The following is a 22,928-nucleotide window of genomic DNA, read 5'->3' as shown; positions in this document are numbered from 1 at the left end:
TTTTTTATTTTTTTTAATTTTTTTTTTATTTTTTTTTATTTTTTCTTTATTTTTTAAATTTTTTTTTACGGTTTTTTGGTTTTTTTTTATTAAAACGATTTTTTTTTAAGATTTTTTTATTTTATATTTTTCTTAATTTGAAAATTAAAGATATTTTAGGAAAATAAAATTGATTTCAACTGAAAATATTTTTTTTTGCTTTTTTAAGATTTTTTTTTTTTAATTTTTTTATATTTTTATATTTTTTTTATGATTTACTTTTTTTTTATCTCTTTTGAGGAGTGGCCGTTACTCTTCACTTTGCGGAACCTCTGGTAATGCGAGTAATGCAATTACTGCAGATGGAAGAGGCAATTTTTTTCGTTTTTGTAGTCGTGAACTCAAGCTATGAGACGCTATTAGTGGATCTGAGGAATCCATAGAACGCAAGAACATATCTTGCATTGTAGCTTCTCGACTACATTTCCGACTGTGCCGCTCACGGTAACACTTATAATTTTTATTGCGGGCTTCAGAAGCTTCTTCTGCAAACATTCCTACAGGTAAAATACTATTTTCCTTAATCGCAGAGCCGTGAATTAATATTTTATGAACCGTCGCAGGCATAAAATACCAATTGTAGTTCGCAACATAAATTCTTGCAGTCTGATGGCACAGTATATTGAATTTATTAGGATCTATCGGCAGATGGCAGGATAAAGCCATTAATATTATTGAAAAGTTGGTTACTAATTCTGTATTCAACTCTAAACAATTTGCAAAGACTTCTGAATTTTGAAAAGCCCGACGAGCTGAATTGCCATCATTACTGTTTCCGCAACCTCTATCCTTGGGCATGTCCACTTTCAATCCCAATTTCTTCCACAAAATATCTTGTATTTCTGCTTTTCTGCGCGAATATTCTTTTTTATCAACTTCGTTTGAGACTCTCCACTTTCTTATATTTTTCCTGTATGAAATATTTAAACAGCATTCCAAAATTTTAATCCAAGCGTGCAATGGACTTATGCCATGCTGCAGGGAGCCAGTAATTGGTAAGAAAACATCTGTCGCAATATTGGAAAGATCATTGAATTGTTTTGGTGTCGCGTGGCAAATTGGACATGACTGTGATGATGTTGTGTCAGTAAGTGCATTTAAAACTTTACCATCTATTAGAGTCATATGCAAAGAAAAATGTAAACGTATACGAAAATGTTGTACCTCAATTTCCAAGCACTCGAGCTTATTAATTTGTTCGTCCATTATTTGCTTTTGTGATTTAATAATTTCAGTAGTTTCTTTTATCCATTTAAGTGAAATTGGGCGACAAAATTTTTCAGATTGAGAAATAGCGTTGTTCCACAAAATGGTCCCATTTGACGTTACTAATCTTAAAGGAATGCATGTACAAGCAAGTAAATTTGTATCAACTTTTTCTACACTTGATTCAGAATAAGGTTGTTTGAATGATGGAAATCCACTGGTTCCATCAAACCCCCAAGAAAAAATAAAAACAGCTTCAATGTCGCAAAAATTAGACTTCTGTGCATATAAAAGTACTACTTCTTGCTGCAACTCGGCAATTCTTCTGGCAGTATGATTTAAAAGCGCTTGAAGATCGCACTTAGCTTCATTCTCATTTATTTGAATGAATTCTTTTAGAGGTCTACATTGCTCTTTAGCTTCCTTTAATCGATCGTAAGGAGGCCAAACATCAGCTCCGCTTAATTTTGTTGCTAACCTTATATTTGTATAAACTGATTTTGAAAGCCCATTATCGATCAAAAAAGCCAGAGCTTCTTCAGGAGATTTCACAATAAGTGAAAGCGTGGCTTTACTGGATTGCTTTATTTTCACGCAATACTCTGGGTTTTCTATGATTTTCTTCAAAACCGAACTTAATTCGCACTCCTGAGACTTTATTGCAGCTTGTCGTGCCGCCAATAATATTTTTAGAGGATCGTTTTCACATTGCTGGCTTATTTTTGCAATTGCCCGCCGCTTCGATCGATCTGACATTTTTTCAAATTCAACACATGGGCGACCACGTTTCAAGGAAGAAGAATCGGAACTAGACTTTATTCTTAATTCTGGAATGAGAAACTGTGAATTAATCCATTCGACATTTTTCTCTGTAAATGATTTATTATTTTTTTTTGGTTTTTTTGTATTTAACCTTTCTTTTAGAAATAAGAGACGCAACCATCTTAACTAAACGCTTAAGATCCTCAGAATGTACCTTATTTTCTTCAATTAGTAATTTATTTAAAATATATTTTACACCGCTTCCTTTTTCAGCATCATTGGCATCTAAAATTTCCTTCTTCGTGAATGTCGCCATTATAATGAAACAGCTTTGATTAAATTGCATTTAACAATGAGCCGACCAACTAAGTTTCGAATTTTCTGAAATTTATTTTTGATTTAATGCCTACTATGTTGTTAGAAGCAAAATTCTAGACATTTAAAAAAACCTTCCCCCAATCAGAATTACGTTCTCCAACGATTTTTTTAATTTATCATGGCTACTTTGTTACTTTTGTAATGTAAACAAAAAAAACATTTCTATTGGCTGTGTAACGATTTTTTAAAAATATTTTTAATATATCAAAAATGACTCAAATCTGTCAATTCAGTAAAACGTTATGGGCATTTGAACATAGACACAGTACAAAAGCTGTTCAGAGCGCACATACGTTTTTACCGTTATCTCTGAAAATACTAAAAAGCGCACATTTGCGCATTAATAGGTAATAATAGATACTTCAAAGAATATTTTCATATTGAAATTTTGTTAATATCATGGAGTGCCAAAAGTTGCCAGCATTCGACGGCTAAAACTTTTTGGTAAAAAACAACATTTTAAGAATAAAATTAATTTTTTTTCGTCAAGTTCCTTTATTTCAAAGCTTTTTCAATATAATCTGTGTTGGAATATTCTAACTGAATACAAAAACGTAAAATTTACCAAAAATATTTTGAGCGATATTCGAATTTCGCACTGTTTTTAACTATATGACCAAGTGCAAAAAAAGCCGAAGTATGAATGGTTATCGCCCTTTAATGGCAAAACTACTAAACGAAATTCTCTGAAATTTTGCTCATAGCTGCTCTAAAGTGTATAGATATCAAAAATATACTCCATTGGTCCCAGTTCCAAAACCGACTTTTGGCCACCTTTCTTGATGCCAGCCCATAGTGCAGTGCCTTCTGCTCAATGGGGAAAGGAGGATCTACGACAATCGGTCGGACATAACAGGTAACATCGCTTTTATCCATCCGTAGCCACTCTCAGTCTGCCAAGCTCGCTTGTGAGTTGAAGGAACCAATTTGCTAGCCGTGGATTTGATGGCTGCAAAAGGAAGTGGCAGAATGGGCTCCGGACAATGAAGTTGGCCTCAGAGCCCATCCTAGATAAAGAGGCCATGAGCGCAGCTTGGCTGCCGCTGCAGACACATACATATCTACCTCTCCACCGATTTTCCAGAACAAAGTTGTTTGCTTCTTGAGCACTGTAGTTTCATGCCGACTCCGGACGGCTGATAATTTTTTATGAGGGTCTTTCTCGTAGATATGCACTCGGAAGTTTGCCGTCGTCTGTCGAGGGGCGACCGCTATTATAAAAAACTGTTTCTATCATTTTGAGGTTTCATGCAGGGAGATTGGAACCGAATGGTAGTCACGCACCAATCCATTTGGCTACCGTGCCCGCCTAGGAAGTTTAATTCCGACTTAATCTAGCTGAACGGAATTTCTACTAGTTCTTTTTCAGCCGAACTTAAGCAGCATCCTAACCTAGTGACCTCATCTGCCTTCTCGCTACCCTTGATGTTCCTGTAACCTGAAACCCGTTTAAGAGTGATATTGGGCCATTGAGTTTTCATGAGGGAGATGAGTTCATCTTTACACTGCTTTGGAAGTTTGAAAGTTATATCGATTGAGTTGAACTAATTCATAGCGGACGAAGCAAAAAGCAGATGATTGACTTCATAAAAATGAAAATGCACCTAATCCTCATTTCAAGCTTCCTTAACACTTCCATCATTCGTATGTATAGTAATAGAATCATAGTTTATTTCCGTGCTCTTCTAATGCGGCAGTTTGTAACTGGTACAATACTAGTCACTTCCGCACTAGTCTGGCTTATGCCATTAAATACTTGTTCGCTGAGTATTTTAATTTTTTACTACAGGGTGTTTGTATTGTGCATGCCGACATTTAATAAGGTTTCACATACATCCATACAAAGGCATGCTGAGTTGGCTGAGTTTTGCAAGTTGCGCTTTCTTATGGCAAAACTGCAAAATTTCAAGGATTTTGCTTGCAGCAGAAGCAGCTGTTCGCCTTTTCGTGCTTATTATACGCTCTTACATTTATTAATATACTATTACATATTCATATTTAAATTGAGTGTACGTGTGTATGCCACAACAAATTTTGTAGTGGTTGTCATGCGGAAAGTATTAAGTGGAGTAGAACCTTAAATATACTCGTAAACGATTATTCCGATGAATGGAAAAGTAAAACTTTTTAGGTATAAGAAGGCAGAGAAAAATTGAAATTTTTATTTATTACAACTCAATACGTGAAATTGTGAGTTTGACAACGGAAATTGCTTTGCCACTTTTAAATTAAATCTAGATTATAGCCCACTAGCACAGTTTCATTGACTGTTTTTACAATCATTGATGACTGATCGCTGATTAGGGTTGGAGTAGAAGAAAAGCTCTGTTAAAGTTTTCGACAGCTTTTGTATTAAATTGGCTTTGTTCATTCGAGTTAACAAGGGTCACAATGACAGCTTAAATATCAGCGAGCAAGCGCCTTTATCTGGCTTACCCAAAACGGAACGCTTTAAGGTAATGAAAAAAGCGAAAGTTACTAAATAAAAATAAGTGGAAATAAAAAACTAACTTCCATAGCTTAGAATGTAGCTTCAAATAGGATGAACGTGATTTTTAAATATTTTAAAGGGAAAGAAGTGTGGTGTTGATTGACTAAGCTCATAAACATATTTGCAATTAAAAGCCGTCTACATATAAGGTGGTGCAAAATTATTCATCCAACAACCGCTTTCGTGTTTTTGGCTGAGTTTAACAAAGCGAACCAGTCGTTTCTTTCTCGTGCTAACCGGCGCCAATTGGACACACCAAGTGAAGCCAAGTCCTCATCCACCTCTGCTACCACCAGCTGGTACCGCATCGAATACTTTTAAAGTCGGAGCGTTTGTATCCATTCGGACGACATGACCCAGCCAACGAAGCCGCTGGATCTTTATTCGCTGCGCTATGTCTATGTCGTCGTAAAGCTCATACAGCTCATCGTTCCATCGCCTGTGATATTCGCCGTTGCCAACGTACCAAGTACCAAAAATCTTACGCAGAATCTTTCTCTCAAACACCCCAAGCATCGTTTCATCGGATGTTGTCATCGTCCAAGCTTCTGCGCCATACGTTAGGACGAGCATGATAAGACCCTTGTAGAGTGTTAGTTTTGTTCACCGGGAGAGGACTTTACTACTCATTTGCTTACGTAGATCAAAGTAGCACTTGTTGGCAAGAGAGATTCTGCGTTGGATTTCAAGGCTGAAATTGTTATCGGTGTTAATGCTGGTTCCTAAGTATACGAAGTCCTTTACAACCTCGAAATTATAACTATCAACAGTGACGTGGGTGCCGATACGTATGGAGGATGGTTCCATGTGTAGAAGTACACGCAAGTACAGGGTGGCTGATGAATTTTGCTACATTAAGAAACTCAAATAACTTTTTTTGAGTGTATGGAATTCATTTATTTTTTTTCAAGTTGAAGGTCATTAAATTTTATTAAATGTAGCTTAACTAGTTTTAAAAATAATTGAATTTAAATGCCCCCCATGCTCGTTGACACAAGTGCGGCATCTTAGTAAAAAGTTGTTCATTGCTGCTTTGAGAGTTGCGACAGGAATAGCCGCAATTGTTGCCCGAATGGATTGTTTTAGTTCATCCAAATTTGTTGGCTTTGTTTTATAAACTTCTTGTTTACATAAACCCCACAAGAAAAAGTCAGGTGCAGTAAGGTCAGGCGACCTGGGGGGCCAACGAAATTCGGAGTTTCTTGAAATCAGTTTATTGGGAAATTTTCGTCGCAACTCTGTCATAATAGTCTGGGCTATGTGAGACGTTGCCCCATCTTGTTGAAACCACACAGAGTTGAAAGGAATTCTCTTTCGGCGTAGTTCTGGATAGAAAAATTCTTTCAGCATTTTCAAATAACGGTCTCCAGTAACCGTAACGGTGTGACCATTTTCTTCAAAAAAATAAGGCCCGACAATACAACGTGAAGAAACCGCACACCCCACTGTCACGCGAAGAGTATGCAATTCCGTCTCGTGGAGTATCTGTGGGTTAGAAGTACTCCATATTCGACAATTTTGTTTGTTCACATTGCCGTTTAAATCGAAATGGGCCTCATCAGACATGAAAAGGCAGTTTAACATGTTTTGGTCTTCTTCCACCATTTGCAGGATCTTCTGGCAAAATTCCAAATGAATCGGCAAGTCTGCTGCATTCAGTTTGTTAACCATTTGAATTTTGTAGGGAAATAAGTCTCAATCTTTGTGCATTATTGTTTGCAAAGACTGTCGGCTGACACCAAGTTGAGCAGATAAGCTTCTTGTTGAAACCCTTGGATTGCTTTGTATAGCTGCAGCTACAGCAGCGATCGTTTCCTCCGTCCGAACTTGTGGGTTTCGATGATAAGGCCTTCTTGCGACTGTTCCTTGCTCAGCAAAATTATTCACCAGTCTCATTATGGTCCATCTGCTCGGGGGATCGCCGCCAAACATCCGCCTCTCTGTACCAAAACTACGGACTCCAGTGCGTGATAGCGGCGGACTATCCAAATTCTTGTTTGCGTGTCCCAGTTATCCATTTTAATAAATTTTAAAGATCAATCTGCAAATTAAAACGAAAATGGAACAGATAACTTAAAAAGAAAAAAAGTTATTCAATTTTTTTTTGGTAGCGGCTTTCATCAGCCACCCTGTACTTGGGAGAGTACATATGGTTCAAGCAGCTCACAACGTCCGGGATTAGCCTATGTATCCTCTGGGTAGCTTCCCCCCCCCCCCCGCCCCCCCCAATGAAAGGAATTACAAATGATTTTTTTACCAAATACAAAAAACCATGATTTTTTTGAGTAATGGAAATCTTTATTTTAACCTCCAAATATGATTGACGTACGATACCATTTGCAGGAATTATAAATTTTTCCATAGGGTGATTAATTTTGCGCCAGCTGATAGTTATACAGCGCTATGGTGAATTATCAACACATCAATTTTTTGACTCGGAATGTATCTAAATCTTAGTTTTTTGTGTACCAAATTTTTAAATTTGGCTTCCCAATGATAGTTTCGCTGATTAACCGCCCTCAGTCGCCTGGGGGAAAAAAGCACTTCATTGCAATCCAAAAACAGTTAATATGGCATCTTCCTCTACGAATTAACTTACGTGTCAGTCTATAGATTCCCGTGATGCTTTCGTTTCCAATTCCATAGGGTATTTTTCCGCCCCCCTGATGTTTGACGCGCGCTCAAACAATACTGAGTCAAGTAATCAAAAACTGTTTCAAACATAGATAATTAGAAAGAACGAAATGTTATTTTCCTAATGGCATGTAGAGTTGACGGTAGAGATAGTTAGCAATCGGACCTCATATTGCACGCGGTCGCTGAAAGGACTCGAGCAGAATCTCACCAAAAGCCTAATTCTCCGCTTCTGGCGCCAAGCGCCACATCCTGGAAAATCATGTCTATTCATGAGCTAAACCTGACGGAGGATATCTGTTTTGAGCCACCACGACTTATTGGGGTTTTTGGGTCAGACAGATGATGGAGCAGGATTGTGCAATACGGATTGCAGAGGATGAACCAACAGGTCAACGATGTAGCCTTCTACTCCGACATCTTTAAATCCTGAAGTCTTTTTGGCAGCCGAAAAGCCCCCAGGTAGGCGTCTGCCTCCAAGTTAGGAACTAAAGGCTGTTAAAACAGGATGGTTTGTCCACACATCTGGGCTGCCAGCTTAAGTAGCATAGTCTAATCTACATTTAACTGATTACTGAAGCCACTAGTGACTTTATGCTAAAAGGAATTATTATACGAGTGCGGTTCAATAAGTGCCCGTATTTGATGACAGATGGCATTCCCGAGCAAAACTGGTATTCGCAACGCGTGTTAGCATCTATCAAACGACTGCAAAACAAATTTCCGGTTGATTGATAGGTTAGTTTGGATTTGGCAGCTATTCGAGTAACACGTGATTTTCGCTAAGATGGAAAAAGAGCAGTATCGTTCGGCAATTCGCTTTTTGGCAGATAAAAGCAAAGTTGGTTGCTGTCTATGGGGACGCTCCGCTATCTATGACCGTAGTTAGATATTGGTTTAACGAACATTCGTTTTTGATGAGGAGTGACCAGGACGCCCGGCAGACGTGATTACCGAGGAAATCATTCAAAAAGGACACGACTGATTCGCTGATCGACGAGCGAAAGTGCGCGAACTAAGTATCATAAGAAAGAGACCATAGGTATGGCGACCGGAACGCCAATTAATATTTTACATGATAAGTTGGCGAAGAAAAAATTGTCGGCCAGATGGGAACCGCGATTGCTCACAAGTAACAACAAGCGGATGCGGCTGTTAACTTCGAAGAAGTATTTGAGGCAATTTATGAGAGATCCGAAGAAATTTTTGCGTCGAGTTGGCACCTTTGATGAAACCTGTATTCATCATTGCACACCAGAAACTAAGCAACAATCAAAACAATGGATTTCTCCAGGTGATTCTGCTTCAAAAAAGGCGAAGACAGTCCCATCGGCCGGAAAGGTCATGGCGACGAGTTTTTGGGATGCGAACGGAGTCATCCTCATGAACTTTTTAGAAAAGGGAAGAACGATCACTGGACAATACTAAAGTGAATTATTGGACCGCTTTCACAAAAAATTGAAGGAGACACGGCCGCATTTGGCGGAACGGAAGGTTCTGTTTCACCACGACAACGCACCAGCAAATTTATCCTGAGTTGTCGCCGCCAAAGTGCATGAATTGCGTTATGAGTGCTGAAAAAATGACCGAAGCGTCGGAAGAAGTGTGTCTTTCTAAAAGGGAACTATGTTGAAAAAAAAAATTTTTTTTTTTTTAATTGGGACTTCATTTCGAACATGGGTACTAACTAAACCCCCTCTCGTATATATACAGGGTTTGATTGAAAAGTAATGAGCCTTACCGCGCCTAGCGTCTGCCAAGCGATCAACCGAATTGGCTGGTGGGGGAAAATGATCGTTGGACCTTCCCCTTCCACTAGAAACCGGTCCCAGTTCGCTGGCAACAGCGATTAAGTCAACATCGCTCCGCGCGTGAAAGCTGTTTTAAAAGTGTGTTAGGATTTTGCAGTGGCGAAAATGCAGCGATCGTTGGAGCAACGTTACTCGATCAAATTTTGCGTAAAGCTAAACAAAACGAGTACCGAAACCATTGGGCTACTCAAAGAGGCTTACGGGGACCAATCTCTGTCCAGTGCCTAGGTAAAACGGTGGTACAAGTCGTTCAAGGAAGGCCGGGAGGACGTCGATGACGAACAGCGATCTGGAAGGCCTTCGACGACGCAAACAGACGAAGATGTGAACCGGGTTCGTGAATTTTTGAACATTGACCGTCGTGCTAGTCTACGTGAGATGAGTGAAGAGTTAAATTTAACTCCTTCAGCTGAAAAACCGCGTCGCCCGGGTTCGGCCCCACCTTGTCAAGAATTGGACCCTTCATCACGACAATGCGCCGGCGCACACCGCCGTCCTATGCACCTCTGCATTGGCCAAGAGGGGGGTTCCGGAGCTTCTCCACCCTTCCTACAGCCCAGACCTGTCCCCTCCGGACTTCTTCTTGTTCCCACCCCTGAAAAGAAAGCTGAAGGAGAGGCGTTTTGACTCCATCGAGGCGATCCAAAAAACTGTGACAGCCGAATTGAACGCGATTCCGGTGGATGAGTTTAAAAAACGTTTCCTGCAGTGGAAGGACAGCTACCAGCGGTGTATTGACGCTCAAGGGTCCTATTTTGAAGAATATTAGTTGTATTTGCCAAAAAGTTTAATAAAACTGCTTAAAAAAATAAGGCTCATTACTTTTTAATCAAACCTGTAAGTATATAGGAGATAGCCTTTATTGAAGCCATATACTGAAAACATGGGATTTCCTATTATTACACCAAAATTCAAATTTCGTTTTTATGGTGCCTTCATTTCTATCACAGGTACTTATTGAACCCCCCTCGTTTATATAAGTATATAGGAGATACACCAAAATTCAAAAATATACTTTTATTTATATTCCCGAAGCTTTGATATTAAGCCATCATTTGTCTTTCAATTTGTTCTGAAAATAAATAAAAAATTCTTTTCTTAATTTTATCTTCCATTTCTATACAGATTGTGCCCAATCCTCCTCCCTCTCACTACCGACGTTCCTTAATAATCTCGCTCTACTCCCTACCTCCAAAAGATTTCTCCCTCTCTCTACCATTAATCCCTTAATAATCTTGCTCTATTCTTAACCTCTTAAAAACGGGGTCAACTGGCACAGCTGCTGCTAAGCGCTATCGCCTACGACCATCAAATGCAAATAAAGTTTCTTAATTCAAATACAGACGCACTTCTTCTCACGCGCAGCAAAATTGCCTTAACTTAATAACAATAATACTTTTGTGCCGTTAGTATTCTATTTTTTCTTTGCCATTATTGCTCACTTTCAACAACTTCAATTCAATGAAGCATCCGAAAATGCCCAAAAGCATAATAATTTGTTTAATTCGCGAAAGTTTTTCTGCAGCGGTCATTCCACTATACAATCCAAGTAAGAGAGTGTGTGTGAGTATGAGTACAAGCTTTTCGAGGGTTCAGCCAAAAGTATGTGCTATAGTATAACAAGTGGCAAATTATGCGTAAAAATACAAGGAAACAAGTATTTACTTAAGTAAGCTTGTTTTTGTGTATGCATGCTGTTATACTTGTATGTGTGGGTGCAGAGAACAAGTGAACTTTTTCTTGAATAATTTGCTGTAACAATTTGTTTGAATGCCCTCATTCGTTCTAACACATTTTGATCGTAGTTTTTCTCTTTTCGTAAGTTATTCCTATTTGGCTTTCTTTTATTCACTTTCAAAAGCAATTTTTATCGTTCGCACTGCTTTTTTTACTTTTTTATTTTTTATTTTTGTTTTTTGTTTTTTAATGGTGAAGAAGTGGTTGAAGTTTGCCGCTCAGCAGACAATGGAAATCGTTAATTTTATGAATCAAACTTTTTAAGTTGTTTCCTCTTTTCGGAGGTTTTTATTTTGTTTCATTCTTTCCTTTTCATTTTTGCGCTTAATTTATCTATTTTTCTTTGAATAACTGTTTTAAGGGTTTTGCGCATAAAATTTGCTATAAATAGCGATGCGAGCCGACGATTACAGGTATGTAGATTAAGAAGTTTGTTGAAGAATTTTCACACACTCACATTTCACACATTATTTTTAACTTTACGTTGCTCATTGCAATAAGTCACTTTGGAGTGATTTTATGAAAATCTTTGTATGATACTTTGTTGTGATATTAGTTTATTATTATTATTATTATTATTGACATGTTCAGGTATTACAATACATATAGGTATATGTACTAAGAACTTAGTCTATCTACAAAAGATTTCCACATATTCCGATTGCTGGCTAGGAATTTTAATTCATTGAATGACTTTTTGGATTCCTGGTTAACGCATCTACGCCAAGTCATTTTGGGACGCCCTCTGTTTCTAGTGCCTTGCGGGTTCCATTGTAAGGCTGAGTAGACTATTTCCTCGGGTTGTTTTCGGAGGGTGTGCCCGATCCATTTGTACTTTCTGTGCATTATTTCCTTTTCAATAGGTTTTTGGTTCGTCAGTTGCCACAGGCGAGGGTTAGATATAGTACGTGGCCACCAGGTACCGATAATGCGTCGCAAGCATCTGTTTACGAATGCCTGTAGTTTTCTCGTTGAGTCTTGTTTCATGTGCCACGTTTCGCTACCATACAGTAACACAGATTTTACGTAAGCATTAAATATACCGATTTTAGTGTCTCTTTTAAGCGCTTTGTTAGACCACACTCGTGACATCCCCGCAAACGTGTTCGTCGCTATGGATATCCTACGCTGAATGTCAGCCGTTGTACCACCATCGGGGGTTAGGATGCTACCTAGATACTCAAATTTGTTTACATCGTCAACTTGTCCTCCGTCTATTTTAAACTCTGTGTTGTTGATTACGTTAATTCTCATAGACTTGGTCTTCTTTATATTAACTTGTAAGCCAAGTTTTAAGCAGTCGTTTGTTGTGTTGGAGAGTCTTGTTTGTAATTCGTTATAAGAGTTACTAATTAGAACGACGTCGTCCGCATATGATAGGTCGCCAAGCTTTTGAGTCATCTTCCAGTTTATACCACATCGATTATAAGTTTCGAAAGCTATGTCCAGTGCTGTTATGAAGAGTAAGGGAGAGAGTGCGCAGCCTTGCTTCACGCCTGATACAGTAGGGAAGGACTCGCTTAGTTGTTTTTCGTGCAACACTCGGCAGCATGAGCCGTCATACATGCATTTTATGATGTTAATTATTTTATCTGGAATAGATATTCCTCGCCAGTTCTCGCATTTTTTCCGATCGCCTTTCTTGGGTAGCTTAATAATGATAGATTCTTTCCAATCACTAGGCATCACTTCTTCTCTCCAGATTTGCTGGAATTGTGGCAGCAACAGGGATGCCATAGCCTCAGTATCGACTTTGAAGAGTTCAGCAGGGATACCGTCCTTTCCAGTAGCTTTGCCGTCTTTCATCAGTTTGATTGCTGTTGTTATCTCTCCTAAATCTGGCGGTTGCACGCTTATATTTCTGTTAGGGTGACGCCGTGTTCTTATTTCGAAACTTTCTGAACTATCACCGTACACAGAGTTGAGAGTTTTTTGGAAATACGTTTTCCAAATGGCGAGCTGTTTTTCTTTACATGTTTCTATTGTGCCGTTTTCGTCATATAGTGGCGACTCGTATGTTCCCTTGCAGCCACTCAGTTTACGAATTACTTTGTAGACGTCTCTTATATTACCTCTGTCAGCTGCATTTTGCGCGTTCCTTCCTAGTTCATCATAGAAATCTTGTTTATCTTTTACGACTTGCTTTTTAATCAATTTAGTTAGCCTTCTATATTCAGAGTCAAGCTCTGTCTTTTTTCTTCTGCTGCAACATCCTGTTAGATTCACCTTGACTTTTCTGCGTTCTTCTATAAGGTTCCAGGTTGTGTGACTTAGCCATTCTGCACGCTGTTGTGGGACTGCCTTGATCGTATCGTCACAGATCTTCTGTAACTCGTTTTTAAGTTTAGCCCATATATGGCTTGTATTGCGTATTGGGTTTGTAGTATCTTTGCGAATATTATTTATTTTGTCAACAACCCTTGTTCTAATGGATTCGGTCTTTAGTTTGGTAGGGTCGTATCTCTTAGCTTGTTGAGCGCGCTTTCTGGTGTTCGGGAAGAGTTTGATACAAAGCTCTACGATAATTAGGTGATGGTCGCTTCCTAAATCTGCGCTGCGTTTATTACGTACGTCGCGAACAATATTAAAATACTTTCTTGACACGCAAATGTGGTCGATTTGAGTTTCTACATTCTTCGTTGGTGAAACCCACGTAACTTTGTGATTTAATTTGTGTGGGAATACGGAGCCTCCAACTCTGAGATCGTGGTTGCTGCAGAGCTCTAGTAATAATTCTCCATTTTCAGACCGCGTGCCTATCGCATGCTTTCCTAGAACTCTCTCAAAATTCTCGTTATTTGGGCCTAATTGAGCGTTAAAATCGCCCATTAGCACGATTATGTCATTGGTTGGTATCGTAAACAGTGTATGATCTAGTTGGCTGTAAAAGTTTTCCTTGACTGATAATTCGCTGTCTTCTGTGGGAGCATAGCATTGCACGATAGTGATTTTATGATACTTTGTGTTAAGTCGGGCAGTTATAATTCTTTCTGAGATGGCTTTCCATGTCATGAGCGAGGTAACGATCCTTTTTCTGAAATATATGCCTACTCCTCTATAGTGTGGATCTTTTTCGTTAGGCATACCTGAGTATATTAGCAGTCCTCCTTTGTTGTTGCGCTTTTCTCCACATCCATTCCATCGGACTTCACTGAGTCCCATTGCGTCAATTCCTAATCGGTCGCATTCTGCACCAAGTTGGGCAAATTTGCCAGCCTGGTACAAAGTGCGAACGTTCCATTGTCCAAATCTAGTCCTTGAGCGATAGCGTATAGTCGTCAACATATTTCCGTTGTTGTTTATCCGATTTTTGTTTGCATTTCTTGTAGATACACGAATAGTTAGGTTTTCGTGATTATTATTTTGGTATTTGATATTAGTTTGGGGAAAAGTAAATCTATTATTTTTATTTTTTATTTTGCGCAAATCGTTTAAAACTTGTTTATGGTCGTGGACGATTTTTAGCTCCTGGGCGATGTCACGACTATTAATATGCCAGTGAACTTCTAGTATTTCTGGGATTTTATCGACTATGTAATTAGCTATTACAGTATCGGCAACATAAGCACCATTCACATTTTCAGCGACCTGGCCCGCATTTTCGACTTTATCAAAGAAAAACTTTAAAATGTACCGAACTTTCTCTTTCTTGACTTGCATTGTTAACACTCAACTGAATGGAACATCACAACTGAATGGAACAAGAAAAAACAGCAAACGAATATTTTAGTGTCAAACTGTAAATTGTTTGATCCATACTTTACGAGATCTCGATCACTACAGCCATCTACCGAGAAAATAATGGATTTGTTTTTTCCCCAAACTAATATTTTGCAAAAATATACCTAAGAGACTTGCAGACGCAAATTTTGTAGCCGAAATTCTTCAGGTGGCTAATATCTAAACCAATCGTACTCTCAGGTATAGAAAAAAATTGCGAGTCAAGATATCTAAATCTTAGTTGAATGAGAGCAGGATAACCAACACAGAGGTACTGAGATGATTCCACTTCAGCCTCCAGACAGCTGCTGCAGAAAGGACAAAAACTAACATCAAGCCTCACCGCATTAATTCTTAACGGATAATGTCCGGAAAAGACACTTACAAAATGCGATAGTCCCGGCTTTGTTAGCCTAGGAAGTTCCCCCGAGTGCCTTCAATTTATCCGCGACCCTAAGCATCTCGTGGCCTTTGTTAGTTCGTGTACTTGCCCAGCGCTCACTGAGTTGACGCGGAATCCACCATTCCAGCAGAAAGATACGGCCTATTGTGGTGGAAGAAGCATGGATAGTAGCTCGCTTTCTAAACTTGAGCGTTGGATCGGTCTCAATCACAAGAGCATCTACCTTGCAATACCTGAGGAGGAACTCGATACCTTACTCTATTTTCTACCTCTTCAGATATTGGAAGGAAGAGTACACAAGGACAGGTTAAGAGATGCAGACTATTCTAACACATGGACTGAAAATTCCTGAATCTAACAAGAAAAACAAGTTTTTTTTTTAGCTTTATTCATCAACGTAATTTCCATCAAGAACAACGCAATTATTCCAGCGTCGCTCTAAAATTTCACTACCACTTTTATAGAACGACTTATCTGTTGCCTCAAAATAGGCCTCGGTTTCAGCGATAACCTCTTCATTCGAGCGAAATTTCTTACGGATGTGCCTGTTTATGTGTCTGCGAACAGCCAATAGTCGCTGGGAGTCAAATCTGTCGAATATGGCGGATGTGGAAGCAATTCGCTCCAATAAGGCTATATAAAATTTTTTGTTCATGACATGTCCCTTCTCAAAATATTCGATGAATATTACACCACGCACATCCCATAATACCGAGGCCATAACCTTTCCAGCCGATTGATGTGTTTTTGTGTGCGTTGGACGAGGATCACCAGTTTCTGTCTACTCAAATGACGATCGTTTTGATTCCGGAGTGATGTGATGGATCCATGTTTCATCTATTGTCACATATGGACGGGAAATTCTGGTTCATTACATTTAAACATGGTCAAACACTGCTCAGAATCATTAACACGTTTTGGTTTTGGTCAACAGTGAGCAAAAGCGGCACCCACCACCGCAACTTCAACTTCGATCATTTAAAACGATTTTGTGGATTTTTTGATGTTTTCTGGAGTTACCGCCACATTTGGAAGTTCCCTGCGTTGTGTCTCTACGACCACGTTTGAAGTCAGCAAACCATTGTTTTATTGTTGTTTCTGATGGAGCGGAATTGCCATAACACTTTTCAAGTCATTCCTTTGCTTGAACGGTATTTTTTCCATCAAGAAGCAGTGTGAAATTAAAATACGGAATTACTTTTGATCCATTGTTCTGAATATAACAAAAGTAGCGTCACCCTTAGCACAATAACTCACGAACTAATGAATAGAATATCATGGAATTTAAACAGCTGTATTTTTAAGATTAGTACATACTTACTGAAAAAGAGGTGAATGCAACGAAACTAGTGCCATTTATGTGTTGGGTCCACGACTTTTCAGCCCATGTGTTATGCGGCCTACATTTATCTTCTTGTTTCTATATCGAAGCGAATAATTCGCTAACATATTTTACAACCCGTCGGCAACGGAGAAAGTTTAGTTGGGAAAGTTTATAGGAAGAGCATTTAAAACAACATTTCACTTAGAAAACTCATAGGTTCTCAATATTTGTAGAGAACTGATTCATTTTTTGCCTAATAAAAATTATAAAATATAATTTCAACTCTGTTTATATTTCTTACAATTTCAAAAGTAACAAAAAATCATCGACAAAAACGGCCCGTATTTGGTTTCGATTCATAACTTTTTTCATTTTGCGAAATTGTCACCGAATCTTTCTGATAAGCCAAACAATTGACTTCTACTTTGCTTCGAATTCCGAATATAACAAAGCGTCACATCTTTATCACTTACACGCCCAACTTTCATACCAACTCGCTTGGAATATTTCTATAGAAACAAAACTCACATAAGCCATAACCACCTGACCCCCTAAGACATGAGCTCTTTCTTACATTCTCCATGAACACCTTTTGCGAAGGTACATCCAGCCTTGGCCTTCGCTAACAAATCACGCCGAATAGTGACGTGGAAATTAATATATTGCAGATTATTTGAGAAGTAATCCGGTCCAAAATAGTGATACAAAACTGAACCGAAGTCGTCTTCGTAGAACAGAGACCAGGCAGCTAGATTCACTAATTTATTCATAAATAAAAGACGGTTTAAACTGGGAGACAATGTAATAGCTAAATTGGGCCAAATTAGTAGCTAAATTTAATTTTTGCGATTTACACTTAAACGATTTTTTCCGAGTTCTGAAACCAAGTTCTTCTCGACCTGATCTTTGCAACGCAATGGAGGTCTTCCTCTTTCTTTGCTATCACCAGCAGGTATTGCTTTCAAGTCTCGAACATTTGTATCCATTCAAATGACATGGCCCAGCCAGCTTAAGGGGGGACCCTCATTTATCGGGTCAAAAAAATCGATTTTTTGGAAATAATTTTAATCTATTCTACAACTATTTAAGAATATACTTTCAAAATTTCAAGTCGATATCTGTATTTTTGAAGGAGTGACAAAATTTTTAACAGGACGCGACGGGTGGCCTGATCGCCTGTATCCAAAACTTTAAACGCGTTTTTCTCGAAACATCATTTTTCGATTTTGTCTACACAATTGAGAACGCTGTATTGAACCAATCAGGCTTTACAATAGCTCATTTTAAAGATAATTAAATTGTTTTCAATGTGACATTAAGTGTTTTTTTTAAAAAAAAGATTTTCATATTTTTTTGTAATTTTTATGCATGAAAAATCACTTTTAACATAAAACTGGGTAAAAAATATCAATTTCGACATTTTTTTTTTAAATCAAAATGTCACATCGAAGGTATTATCCTAAAGTTTTAAAAAAAATTTGGTTTTTTTATTTCAGAAAAAAATTCAGAGCGCTAAATGTACACAGATAGAATGAGGTGCCATGGACGAGGTGTATATTTCCATACTTAAAATGTTTTTTTTCTTCTCCGAAAATTTTTGTAGACAGTCAAGACATTTATTAAAGTACTTTATGAATTACAAAACGTTTGAAGTTATTTTACCTGAGAAAAAAATTCCCAAAAATGATGCATTTTTCGACCGTCTAAATGAGGGTCCCCCCTTAACCACTAGATATCTATTCGCTCCAAATTCACTTGATAAAGCTGGACGGAGCTGCAAAATGATAAAAATAACCAACAGTCGCCTTGTATGGATGCAGGGGCGCCATTGGCAAAAGATGTGGTTTCTCGTCAAGAGTAATATTTTGACTATACTATAATAAATATAATCCTGTTGTATGGAGTCATTGTCCGATAGAACTCGATAGAAAAGATGACGTTAGTTAATAAGCTAGTGAAAGTGCGAAAGTCTGCCCTCATTGTACAATAATTAGTGGAGCGCTTCGAACTACATACTTATACTCTGGCACTCAACACAATGCTCAGCATGGCAGGCTAAACTGCAACTCTACGTGTCACAATCAGACTGAGAAGCTGTGTGTATAAGCTGGACCTCAGTTACGGGCGTTTCAGTATAGTCAGGAACTTCGAGTTCATCCCCATGATGACTAAACAATGTTCATCCTTGCTCGGTTCTATCGGGACATTCTGCATTTATATTGCAGTAAGGGAAGAGTGAGCGGGGTACAGCACTTGAAGATAGGGAATGATGAACATTCTTGTGGATGGCTCGACGTTGGATAGGAAGGTTGATGGAGGTGTAATTTGGGGAGTGCTTCCCTTCAAACCCAAATTCGGGATACCGAATCAAGGTAGCGCGTTCTAGAGGAGGTGCCTAGTTGAAATTAAAGAAACAGCTATTTGACAGCTTATTTGTGCACGAACTAACAGGGAAGTAAACATCCACTCTGACAGCCAAGCGGCAATTAGAGCCCTCAGCTTGACGACGGTGCGCTCGAAACTAATCGGAGAAATTCTTACTTCTTTTTCGATAACATCCGAACGGGAACATTGCGAGAAATTGATGAGTGGATACGCTAGTTATTCAGAGGATCTCTTAGGTGATTTTCTCTCGACTTATGTCTGAAGGACGCTGACACATCCCAGCATATTTTGTGAGAAAGCATGGGTTTGGCTGGATTTAGATTAATTTAATAAAGAGCTAGTTAGCTTATTATTGAGTCTCCCTTGGCCTTCTTTAGGGTGTCATGCCAAAATTGAGACTATTTTTTGTGGATGTGGCAGAAATACACCCGGAGATTTACCATTTAATATCGAAGGCGACCTCTCTTGGATACAACTTTTTCTATCATTTTAGTGTTTTAGGTATTTCCCGAGTTTCGAACCTGCGCACCCAAATGGAAGTAACGCACCAACTGATTCAGCTACGGCGATCTCAAAATTGTAATAGTAGCAACTAAGAGCAAGAAAAATGTGTGGTTAGGCTCATCAAACAAATCATCAAGAAATCAGAATAAGTTTTCTGAAAACATCGATTATGTTGATTTACGTTATTGTTTCCCTCTTTCTGTAACCAGTACTTTATAACCGTTTTGTTTTTGTTATTTCAGGTTAACAGTTTGTGGAAATGATTTTCTTGTTGTACTGTTGGTTATTGTTTTTGATTTCCTTTGTTTGCTGTGACTTTCGTCACTCAACCTACAAATACAGATATTCAGATTGAGTTTTGAATAACACAACAACATCGTTTGCTATTTCCAACTTTGCATTGCACCTAAATAAGAGAAAAGGAAGGGGTGGTGGTGGTAATGCTCAACATTAACTCAGGTCGTTATTCAAATGACGTTGCATGCCTAACAATTAAACGCATCAATTTACAACACCCGTCAGAAATTGCCTAACAGAAAGACGACAAGCGCCCAAATGAGGTGGAGGCAACCAAAGAATGGATTGGATGTACTTGGGAAGTGCAACCTACTAATAGTTGTTCCAATTTCGTTAGACAATGGCAGGAGATTTGTGCGACTCATGTTACCAATAGCGTTATTGTTACCAATATTGTTGCTGTGAATCTGCACTGCTGCTGCTGCTGTCACCAACAAAACTCATTCTAAGTCTGTCATTCAGCTGTTCAATGCTTAAGCTTTAAGCGATGCTGTGCAATGTCCAAGCTAAATATCCCAACGCAAGCATTTGCTATTGTATGTAGCTGCTTTGATTGAGAAAATCCCTGCTGTTGAGAAAATGTTGCCTTGCCACAATGGCATTATGGCTCTCACACTCACAGTGACATCATTTCAACGATCGAATTGCATAGACGAAATGTTTTCAAAGTGCTGACGTTGGTTTTGAGGTGAAAGCAGCCAATATTCAATGGTCAGTAAGACCGAAAATTGGCACATTGGCAGCTGTCAGCTGTTAGCAGACGCTAAGGAAGAAGGAGTGGAAGGAGAAAATATAAAAATAAAACAAAAACACGAAAATACATTAGTGTTTACTCAACGCAGCTTAACTCAATGAAGGTCATTTCATTTGTATAATAAATTTTGGATTTTTGAGGAGATGGTTTGATTGGCAGAAGATGCAAAACATACAAAAATTATGATATTTCCATTTATAGTATTGATTCTCTATATCGAATTGTTATGGTTTTGTATGCTGAATTGAGTTTAATGAGAACAACAGAATATTTTTGTTTATATTAAATTACATTTTAATTACAATAATTAGAGAGTTTCGAATAAAATAGAGGATTTTTCAAGCTCGAATTTCATACTTCTGTTTTTTTGTAAATTCTGATTCAACATATTTTGAGTGGAAATTCACATTTGCATACCTAATAGAGAGTCTGCATTATTCTTTTGTATGAAATAATAAAAAAAGAAATATGAAAGAAATTCTAAATATCCTGAATCGCTGGGTCATAATTCTGTATTTTCAATATAATAAAAATTCGGTTCCGGTAATCTAGCGTAAGTGCACTAGCCTGCCATCCCAGTGGTTGTGGGTTCGAATCCCACGTAAAGAACGGTCCTCGCACTTTTCCAAACTTACCTACTTTCCTAGTTTATAAAAAAAAAAAAAAGAAAGTGTGTGGTAGTTCACGGAACCCGCACGATTGAAGTGAAACTTCTTTTATCAACAAATCAATAATTTAACTATTATTTCAATATAATGCATGCAGAAGTCATGGAAAGCATGGAATGGAATTTTATTAAACAGAATTATTTATTTATTTTAATATAAAAAGAAATGAATTTATTGTACTCAATTACATTTGGTTCTCGGCATTGTCATTATCATTATTGGATTCGTTTTCCAAAAATGAAACAAGGGCTTTATGGTAACTGAAATACGTAAAAAATGATCTACATTCTAATCTATCAAGGTATCGATGAAATACTGCATCAATGGTAGTTCCGCATCTTGTTGTTGGTACTACAAATTATCACTTATCGTACAACCGGAGGATTCACTGTCACGGTGTTCAACAGTAGCTCTTAATTTTTTACGCTCCAAATACTCACGTTGCCGTTCAGCACCTGTTTTCGGTTTCCGTTTTTGTTGATTTGATGCCATATTTAACAGAAATCAATCAACAAAACAAAATATGTTTGTAAGATTTGCTCAAAACTACACACACACTCTATGACGCGTCTCGCGTTACTAATATAATATTGTGTTTGGGATAACTGTCAACTGTTTCCACCGAAATGCGTTCGCAAAGTGTATGGTCTTTGGTATGGTAAACAGATTTATGATACATTATTTTGCGGCGACAGCACAGCGCGATAGCCCAGCGGCTAGCAATGTGGGCTTCCGATCCGAAATCCTTGGTTCGAATCACAAGAAAATTTTTTTTTTTTTTTTTTTTATGCATTTATTTCATTTTGTTTTATGATATGTTTATGAGCAGATTTTTTTCATGGCAGAAATACACTCGGAGGTTTGCCATTGCCTGCCGAGGGGCGACCGCTATTAGAAAAATGTTTCCATTAATTTTGCTTTCACCGAGATTCGAACCAACGACCTCTCTGTGAATTCCGAATGGTGATCACGCACCAACCCACTCGGCTACGGCGGCCGTCAATCAAATGTCATATTTACAAATTACATTCGATAAGAATGCAATAATAAACGACCGCATTACATTCACGACGACACGCCACGCCAGTCTTTTAACAGATGGCGCTGGCATAGCGCGAGTTTTACGTAGTTTAGCGTAGTTTTACTCCTCACAGCGTTTCATCCACGCCACGCTTTTAACAGATGGCGCTGGCGTAGCGTCACATATCGATGAAACGCTATGGTTTTACTCCTCACAGCGTTTCATCCTTCGAGACAAAAGAAGTTTCACTTCAAAAATTCATTGCTCAACCCCAAAAGCCTTATCCTTCCTATCCTTACTCCCGCACAAAAAAGTCAGCGCATAACTTGCATTGCGGCAGTTAAAACAAGCAAAAAACAAAGAAAAATAAACAGTTACCAGTGGCGCCAGAAAGAGGAAGCGGCCAACCGCGGTAATAGCAGACACACCAAAATTTAGCGAAGTCCTCAACCATCTGTGTGATTCTTGTGGCAGAAAAATCGGAAACACAGATGACAGTTAGAAGGCGTTGTTCCTAAACAACGACAGGTGGGCATTCCCCCTGCCTGGAAGCGGCAGGCTTATCATCTACCTACCCTGCGAGAAAGCAAAATAGATTAACGAAACCTACGCAAGACTAAGTCTTGTCCAGGCCTTATGCTCCCGAGTGGAGTGATCAAGGAAAAACAAAATTGACATTCTGCGCATTAAATTTCTGCATAAATATCATATTTATTTTAGGCCATAGTTCTGTATTTTTGAAGTATTGAAAAAAAAATGTATGTCATATATCCAGTGAAGAAGTGCACCCGTTC

The 22,928-nt window shown here is 38.4% G+C and overlaps 1 protein-coding gene across 1 annotated transcript in view; it reads right to left on the bottom strand.

Annotated features, from left to right (window-relative positions):
* Nucleotides 1-22,928, bottom strand: part of LOC129248895 (cytoplasmic dynein 2 heavy chain 1) — a 154,051-nt gene that overhangs the window by 119,095 nt on the left and 12,028 nt on the right. Inside the window, exon 2 of the mRNA XM_054888506.1 lies at nt 12,186-13,976. Coding sequence (XP_054744481.1) covers nt 12,186-13,976 — 1,791 coding nt within the window. The remainder of the gene's footprint in view (nt 1-12,185; nt 13,977-22,928) is intronic.

This window comes from Anastrepha obliqua, chromosome 5, assembly GCF_027943255.1.
Source record: "Anastrepha obliqua isolate idAnaObli1 chromosome 5, idAnaObli1_1.0, whole genome shotgun sequence".
Taxonomy (NCBI): Eukaryota; Metazoa; Arthropoda; class Insecta; order Diptera; family Tephritidae; genus Anastrepha; species Anastrepha obliqua.
This window is presented reverse-complemented; position numbering and strand designations above follow the sequence as displayed.